The 9,674-nt window shown below is 31.7% G+C and overlaps 2 protein-coding genes across 3 annotated transcripts in view; both read right to left on the reverse strand.

The window, feature by feature from the left end:
* Positions 1–4,843, reverse strand: part of LOC112525624 (N-alpha-acetyltransferase 10-like) — a 25,538-nt gene extending 20,695 nt beyond the window's left edge. The window contains exon 1 of the mRNA XM_025135826.1: positions 4,798–4,843. The gene's annotated coding sequence lies outside the window, so the exon portion shown is untranslated. The remainder of the gene's footprint in view (positions 1–4,797) is intronic.
* Positions 1,799–5,009, reverse strand: LOC112525623 (N-alpha-acetyltransferase 10-like). Of its 2 annotated transcripts, none has more exons than XM_025135822.1 (3): positions 4,798–5,009; positions 3,669–3,966; positions 1,799–2,108 (listed from the first exon to the last, which is right to left on the reverse strand). In XM_025135822.1, the coding sequence occupies exons 2-3, from the start codon at positions 3,916–3,918 to the stop codon at positions 1,879–1,881; spliced, it is 480 nt and encodes a 159-aa protein (XP_024991590.1). In that variant the 5' UTR covers positions 3,919–3,966; positions 4,798–5,009; the 3' UTR covers positions 1,799–1,878. The 2 variants fall into 2 exon arrangements, with proteins under 2 accessions (XP_024991590.1, XP_024991592.1); XM_025135824.1 differs by having other exon boundaries at positions 3,669–3,963; positions 4,798–4,877.
* Positions 5,010–9,674: the final 4,665 nt, after the last annotated feature.

A 9,674-nucleotide genomic window follows, 5' to 3' on the forward strand; every position in this document is an offset into this window, starting at 1 on the left:
GAATGGAGAAACTGTGCAACTTCGTATGGAAGTGGAGTGGATGATTAGATTAGTTTGAAAGCTTCGAATCGATGTGATGATAGCTGGAGCTTTTGTGAGACTGGTAGTTATCAGAGGAAGATGAACCGTTGTTATCATTTTCGGAAACCTTGTTCAAAATAATTTCATTCCTGAACTTGCAAGAAAATAAGTACATAAATGAGTAAACTACAAATTTGGTCCCTATAGTTTGTTAAAAGTAACATTTTTAGTATATGCAGTTCCAAATTACAAGATGACCTACAAAAAGTCAAAAACATCTAGAAGTGGTCCTTCTTTTAATGATTGTTAGAAAATTTCATCAAGTAAGGGGCATTTTCGTTACTTTTTTTTTTACCCAATCAAAAACCACAAGAAATCAAAATCATAAAACTATTTTTAATTAACGGACAAAAAAATCGATAAAATGAAGAAAATGTCTCTCATCCAACGAAATTCAATAACCATTACAGGAAGGGATCAAATCCGGACGTTTTTACAAACTGATGGTCATTTTCTAATTTCAAAACTGGTGGCAACAAATAGAATATTACAGTAAATACGAGAATTAGGGTTTAAAAAGGTTAATTCAAATCAAGAATCTACAAAAATGATTCTTCTATGAACTTTTTGTGATAATCTTAAGTTCGTTTCTTTAAAAAGTATCGAGTTTGTTCAGACATTTTACATGAAGCATGTGAACCAAATACATCAAAAAGTTGACGATCTTATTAAAGGACATAGGGAAAGTTTGGTTTATATAAAATAGACATTTTACATGAATCCCGCTAACAAAAATATCCGAATCAAATAGACTAAAAAGTTATTGATACCTCGAAGAAAAAAAGGTTAAATTGTTTTTTGAGTAAACCATTCTTTATTTTAGTCCATTGGTTTGTTAAAAATTGAATTGTGATTTCCATCCTTGTGCTTACAATGTATTACGGTTTTTATTTCAATAGTTTATAACTCGTTCTCAAACATAATTTCGTGAGTAGTTTACCGTTAAGTATAAGGGGTAAAAATGTAATTTCAAAGGCAAAGGGATAAAATAATAATTTTTAATAAACCGCAAGGAAAAAAACGTAGATTACTCTTATTTATTTAGAGTAAACTACAAATTTGGTCTTTGTGGTTTATAAAAAATAACACTTTTCGTCCTTATAGTACTCTCCTTGATGCCTCCAACTTTTTTTCTACCGACCCCTCTTACTGCTTTTCATGTCGTAATTCTTAATAGTTCCATTATTATTTTTGGATGATTTTGTTATTTAATTCTAACGATTCTTTTTGGAATGTTTGTTAATTTTGCCAACTTATGTGTTCTTCGTCATCATTAATGATGTTCTACTAACAATTTCAAAACAACTCGAGACTATTTAACCCAAACCTTATTCGGTTCCCTGCTTTTTACTGTATAAACAAATGAGTATCGATAAACACCTATAATACCAAGTGTGCAAATTCTAGATATGCATTTCTTTTTGGCAAATATTTCTAAATGACAAAAAAAGAAAGTGTATAACAATATGTAACATTGGTATAAGGTGAACAGGGTGGTCATTTCATGTAATCTTGTACACAAAACCCATCAAGGAATTTGTAACTACAAACTATAGATCAAGCTTAAATAGCCAAACCAGATTAACAAACCAGACCAAAAAGGGATAAGATGTACGTATACTATCTGTCTGTAGCCCAAGGGGTAAATAGACTGTTTTCGTGGGGTCCTTTTTGTATCTCAAGGGGTAGATAGACTGTTTCCATGAAGACCTCTGTGTAAATGAAGCTATATGAGGCCTTGTAACCTTCCCTTTGCAAGAATCCATATGGATAAACAATTTGGATTACTCCCATTAGCTAATCTTTATCAAAATCTATATACATCCTATATGCATCTCGATCTGAGGAATAATAACCCTTCACCAGAGTGTCGATTTGAAAGTCGAGTTTCTTGTATAGATGCATTGCTGAAGTTCTTAAAGGATCCACATGAAGCGACACACGATGTATGCTTTTAATCCTGCATTTCTCTATCGCTGCTTTCAACAACGCCTCTCCATGTCCGTGTCTCCTATGGTTCTCCTTCACTAGTTTTTATTGGTAAAAACACGACAATAAAGAAAAATCAGAACTAGAAATGTTACAAGTTTCAAACAAAAAACATAAAGATTAAGACAGTTGGATCTTGAAGATATATGTAAATATATAGGGGTTAAATCAAATGAGAACCACATAAAGGTTATAAATCCCGTGAGAACCGATTTAACATTAAATTTTTACATGATTTTTTTTCAACAAATGCTAGGATTGATGATATTGTTTAACATATATTTGTTTCATAATGTGATAGTTTCACATGTATTTGTTTCACCATATGAATATTTTTTATGTGCATTTTTCGTTTTATTCGGTGAATCAAAAAAAAAGTTTCATATGCAATTTTTTTCATAAGATGAACACAAACACATGTGAAACAATATGTTAAATCATAGCTTTTGATCAAAAAAATAATGTAAAAAGATATTTTTATATCGGTTTCACAGGTTTGTAACATTTTTGTGGTTCTCATTTGATTATCGTTCCATATGTGTGTGTGTGTGTGTGTGTGTATGTATTGGGTAGGGTTATGTTGCAAACCAAGTCATTTATACAAATCGTGAAAACCGTCGATTTCATTGTTATTTTAGTGAAAAAATTTCATGAAATTGTTTAATATAATGAAATTGCTTCAAATAATTATGGACATTATCATCTTCATTTTATTAATTTTAGTAAACAAATTTCATCAAAATGAGAAATACATGAAACAATTTAATTTTGACATAGAAACAAAAATATATGAAACGTTTTCATCATGAAATGAATTTTTTGAAACAATTTCATCATACTAAACAATTCCGTGAAATTTTGTCACTAAAATCAACAATGAAATCGACGATTTTCAAGGTTTGTACAAATAGCTTGGTTTGCATTTTATCCCTCCCCTATATATATAGGGTTGGGTTATGGTATGAGAGTTAAGGTGAGAAGCTTAAGAAAAGGATCTCCATCCTTGGATGCACATTAGGATGAGATGCACAGGATCAATCCCGTATCAAGCGCAATTCATGGGTGGATTTGAGATCAAGGGTCCAGGTCCCTTCTTATGCTTCTCACTTTCACTCTCCTTCTCACACGATCCTTCACTTATGTATGCATATGTATATAGGGGGAAGTACATGTGAGAACCACAAAAAATAGAGAACCGGAGAACCTACATTCATTGATGCATATACACTAATGAATTTTAATGAGTATATACACAATGAACCTTTACATTCATTGTGCATACATAGTAGGCATGTATTAAATAAAGGAATATATGCAAGGTTCTCCGGTTCTCTATTTTTTGTGCTTCTCACATGAACCTGATCCTATATACAATTTGAAATTTTCATACACCTTCATGTTTTTAAAAATCAAACCAACCCAGTGTATCCTATCCGGAGGTAGGGTCCAGTAGGTAAGATGTACGCATACCTTACCTCTATCCCACTTCAATTTCCGCTAATATATGCCAACGCAAAATCACATGTTTATATTCGTATATGTACTAACAACAATAACTCATGGCAATAGAAAAGAAAAAAGGAAATCGGTGACGGTACCTGCGAGTTTCTTGATGATGGCACAGAGTGAAGAAGGACATGAATACATGACATAGCCAACAACTTCACCGTTAATTTCCAAGTAGAACAAACCGCTATTCTTCTTCTTGAGTTCATCATCAAAAGATCGAGCAAGTGATACGTGTTTGGGAAAAATCTTCTTCTCTAACCTTGCTATTTCATCGACTATTTTCTCCCAGCTGGTTGCCTTTCTATGGAGTTCGTTCAACAGGATCGAACCACCTGCCATGTGTTTGAGATTGTAGGACTCTCCCGCAAGCTCGGTGACAAAACCCTACTGCAAATTCCGAAAAGATCAAAACTCAAAAGCAGAACGGAACGGCTTATGATTTGATTTTTTGGTTTTGGTTTCTGCATAGGTATTTAAACACTGGAGTTTGATTTACTAGATTTGTTTGGTTTTGAACATTTGATCAACTCAAATCAAATGTTGAGACAATGAAATATTTCATGACATCCAAAACTGGAAATAGTTGCAATTTCACGAGACACTCAAATGTAACAAAAACCCAACATACCCAACATAATCCCACTCGAAACTTCAGTCTCAAAAGGCAGACATTTCCTCTACCAGTGAGGGTAATGTAGCGACTGAAGCACAAAGGAGATGACTTCTAGTTCAACTTGAAACCATGGCGGAGGTTGTTGGTAGCCCATAACTTTAAGCTTATAAGGAGCTCATACTCCATCACTTAAATTCCTAACGTCCTTGTCAGACCTTCCCATAATCCTCCTTGTAATCGGCGATATAGGATTTGCCTAAAGTGTTACTGTTACAACCCCAAGGACTCATCATGCCCGGCAAGGTTTGCCCCACAATCCAAATGAAAAGATTACATCTGAATGTCTTTTTCCATCTTTCATCTTCTTTAGTTGCAATAAGCTTTTATAACTACATTTAACTTTAGGGTTGCAATATTTTGGGATGTTATAACCTAACTTAACCATGTCAAATATGAAATTGTAAAGCAATAGGGTCTGAACTTGGAAGGCTGGAAGGTTTCAATCTGATTATGGAACAGATGGAGTAAGTAGTATATATAATTCACATAAATTGCTCAATTGTGACGATAAATTGACATGCGAACAGAGAGAAGGGATTAAAAACCTGAGATGGTTGTGGTGGTCTGATGCAGAAGCGATTGAATGCAGAAGCGATTGGAGTGGATTGCTTTGAGAGCTTCGGATCGATTTGATTTTATGATACTTTGGAGCTTTTGTCAGACTTGAAGATGAATCGGAGTTGCTGTCGTCTCCAAAACCCTTCCAAGAAAAAACTAAAATAAAAAAGAATAAGAAAAAGAAAAAGAAAGTAAATTTGGGTTGTTTGTAGAGGATGGAGGGGGTGTTTGTGTTTGGGATTGTTTGTTTAAAATAAATTATGTTTTTTTTTGTAAAAGTGTTTATTAATTTATATGGTATTAAATCGGAGTTAAATAAAATATAGTTAAAATTGTAAAATGATAATAAATAGTTTTCATAAGTCATGAAAGATTAACTTATCAAAAACAGCTTATTACCGGTTTGGCACCGATATAAGCAGATTTTTTTTTCTTATCCAAACACCAGAAAATAGTTTATCACCGGTGCCAGACTGAAATAAGTTAAAAAAAAACAACGTTTAAAAACAATCCCAAACACCCCCGTAGAGATGGTCAAATAACGGGGACACCGGGCCTTGGTATTTTGGTTGGAATGGGGACCGGTTATGGAAAGACAAAATTGGGATTGGGACTGATTTGGAGCCGGTTTGAAATCGATTTTTGACCATCTTTAGTTGTTTGTACGTACAAGCTCAAGCACAGTAAGAAAAGAAACACCCTTTGTAAGCAGTAACTATCGTTTAAAAATGTGTCATGGCGTCCATGGTGCAATATAATGTGTGTCATGGCGTCCATGATACAATATAACACGTGTCTTTGCCATTATAATAAGGCCTTCAACGTTTCTCTAAGGCGTTTGATAGCTTAGAATAGTATGTGTTCACACAGTAGACACAATGTCCCCACGTTGGCGGTGCAAGTGCACGTCGACATTATGATTGCTATAAGTAATAAAGTAGTAATGATTCCAAGATCGTATCCATAGGGATTGGATTTCAAGGTTTCGAGTACTAAATCGATAATACATAGATTAAATTAGAGAAGAAGAAAATATTTTGAGCGAGCTTCGATGATTTTAACAATTAAGTAAAGACAATTAATTTAACTCCAGATTTTTTATTCCTGTTTGGAGAAAAAGGAGATGTCTCCTAAAATTCCAAAGGAAAAAAGCTTTAAAATGGTTTTTAGATAACAAAGTTATTCTTCTTCTATTTTCATGCAAAAGTCAGGTTTACTTTCTTTTTAGATGCTTCATGCATCCCTTTTTTGTCTTCAATAAAATCTATCCAAACAAGTATGAATTTTGCCCAGTGTGGTGACATTGTGGGCATAGTCTCACAGTTCACCGAAAAATCATGTGCATAACCATAAAAATACAAACTTTTATTCTCAACCAGGGACGTTCCAATATTTTTGGAGGCTCTGCTACATCCAAAACTTTTGATTACATTGCATAAATGAGATAACAAAGAATATATACTAAGAACAAGAATAGACTAAACCAAAAACGATTAACAGTATGAAACTAAACCTAAACCATTAATAATTTGAACCTAAAACCAAACAATTAATGATTTGAACCTAAATAATTTCGGCTATAATTTTACACATGTCGATAAAAAGACCCTAACCATATGTAAATTTGGGCCCCAAAATTTCGAGGGCCATGTTCAAAATCCCACATTTAACATGCTAAGAAACGACCATGCTCTCAACAACTCAATAAAAATAAATAAATAATAAATGAAGAAGCATGAACATATAAAACGAGAAAGCAAACTAAAATGGAATAAAAACACACAAGTATGTGTAAGTAACACTCAAAATGAGAGTTATCAGCATGACTCAAATTATATAAAATTATTTGAATTTCATGAAATGATTTGGAATCTTTGATGTGTTTGGTTTGTAAGATTTGAAATGAAATTGAATTTATTTCATTCTATAAATAATTTATAATAACAAATTATATAAAATTTAAAAAAATAATTAAATTACATTTGTATTAAATGATTATTACAAATAAAGTGTTTTTAATATAATTTAAAACATTATTACAAATAAATCTTATGAAATCCTGTGAGACGCAAACTAGTCCTACGAGATTTCTAAATCCCATGTTTATGGGATTCAATGAAATATAAGGATGTTAAGTTTAAGCATTCTTTCAAACCAAACACAAGATTTCCTTTCAAAAAAAAAAAAACCAAACATAGGATTGAAATGAAATTCGATTTCAAATCTTATCGAACTTCACAAACCAAATGAGATCATTGTGTTTTTAGAAGGAATATGATTTGTCGAATAAATTGAAATCTGAGAACTTAGAATGGAACTGAATCTGGTTCGATCAGATATATTTGTGTACGAATAAGTTTGTCTTTTAACAAAATCTAGAGGGAATGAAATCGAATTAGATCATGTTTGTGTTTCATACCAAATTCGTTTTTTTGGACAACCGTACCACAAATTCATAGTCTCCCTTGCAAGTTGTGCTTCGAATTGTGATACCTATCCATTTATGATTCTTTATATAACATGTTAGCTGCTGAAAAAAGACGTATATGTCAAACTAACACTCCGTTACTAGTTCTGATAACACGATGACTCACAAAACAATATTGTAAATAAACATATATCTTATTGACAATGTATAATGTTCATGTAGCACTTTGTTCCTATAACCCCCGTTTATATCTCAGTTTCGAAAATAAACACGAGATTCATCTGATACAACCTGTTTCAACACCCTATAAATATTTAGGGCTCGTTATCAATAATCAGTGGCATGGAAGTTCTTAACTATATTGACTAGTCCTAGCATGCTTGGTCATTGAGTCTCCCTATCGATTACAACGTCAAAATACTTAGGAGCCGTTTACCAAACGCTTACTCGGGTAAGCACTCACGAAGTCACATTATCTCACCGGATGAATATGACAAGGACCAAGAATCTTACCCGGTAAGAGCGAGACAAGGACCAAGAGTCTTACCTGGTAAGTGAGGGCGACGAATCTTACCACGATAAGCACTTACCGGGTAAATTGTTGCATTCAATGTCGTTTTGGTGGACTAAAAACTTACCCAGTAAGTAAATATTAGGGTTAAATTTTATTAGTAAGCACTTACCGGATAAATATTTGATAAACGACCTCTTAGTTGATCTCTTCACATTATGAATTCTATTGTCAATTCACTTTATGGAAATATTTTTCAAATATTATTTCACATTGATGATTTCATATTGTTGTATAAAATCTCCTAAAATAGTTCAATGATTTCATTACAATGTCTACAATTTTACGTCATTTTGGACCGGAATGAATAACGTCAACTGTAAAGTTGATTACTCGTTTTCTTTTTTATTTTATAGTTCAATAGTTTATTTAAAACTTTTATATAATTGATAGCTATATGATAAAGGGGCAAATCATAGAAGCTATTTTTGGATCCTTTTTTTGGTATGATTATACATTGGTTCAGTTGAACGGTTTGAAGTCATTTGAATAACCCAATCCAAAACCATAAGGGTGGTGCCTGATTGGTTTGAGTTTGGCTCCTAAGATCAAAAGTATCAGGAGGTCTTATGTTCAAATCCAAGAAGAAATAAAAATCCCCTTGTGGCCATGGAAGTTCAAATGCGGTGACTCCGGACTATCTACAAAGCAGGTGGTCGTCCTGAGATTAGTCGGCTCGCATAGCGGGTTGAATATCCAGGTTAATCAAAAAAAAAAACCCCAACCCAACTACTTCAGTTGGGAAAGTCATAACCCATTTAATCCTCTTTAATTTATAACCTAACCCATTGCATGTCGGTTTGTGTTGGTACGGTCTGGATTGGACGGTTTGAATGTATTTAAAAACTTGATTGTATTATAATGCAAAACCAAAAAAAAAAAATAGTAATAGTTGATACTTGAAACAGTTTAATTAAAAAACAGTTTATTGTGGAGGGTGTTAATCATGGATATTATCATCTTCATTATTTTAATTTTAGAGAAATACATGAAACCGTTTAATTAAAATTTTATTAAATATTATATGAAACAATTTCATAACCATATATGAAACAAATTCTTCAAAAAAAGTATTATATGAAACAATTTCACAAAATTAAACAACTTCATGAAAAAATTTCATAAGATTAAACAATGAAATCGACGTATGAGAATGGTTTGTACGGTTTTTACAAATTTAATACAAATGAAAAAAAAAAGTTTAAAAACATAATAATTCAAAATGGAACAATTTCTTTAATTTTCTGAACTTTTTTCTTATTTAAATTTAATACAAATGGTTTATATAAATATCTTATCAATTAAAAATAACTAATTTATACTATATTATAAAACATTTGACAAAAACTTTTAAAAACCATTTTTTATGCATGAAGTACTGTATATATATATATATATATATGAGTTATTATACAACCCTTTACATTTGTACAACTAAATCTCAACCGTCCATTTAATTTGATCAATATATAATTTCATATAAGTTTTGATTATTATTTAATATAAAGTATTGATTATAATTAATGAATCATATTCATCTTTCATAAAATTACATATTATTTATAAACAGTTGAGATTGAGTTGTATTGGTTGTACAAATGTAAATGGTTGTATATAAAGAGAGAGAAAAATAGAACATTTAAAATGCAACCTATCACATTTGTACAACCAATGCAACACAATCAAATAATGTGCACAAATATATACATAAATTATATATATATATATATTATAATTAAAAATATGTGTATAAAATAGTTATATGATATAACTTAAAATAGTAATATATAAAGGATTATATATATATATATATATATATATATATACACTAAAAGCGTACTCGGACAATGCAGCGAGATACATCG

Source organism: Cynara cardunculus, assembly GCF_001531365.2.
Source record: "Cynara cardunculus var. scolymus isolate 2C chromosome LG 13, CcrdV1, whole genome shotgun sequence".
In the NCBI taxonomy this organism is placed as follows: Eukaryota; Viridiplantae; Streptophyta; class Magnoliopsida; order Asterales; family Asteraceae; genus Cynara; species Cynara cardunculus.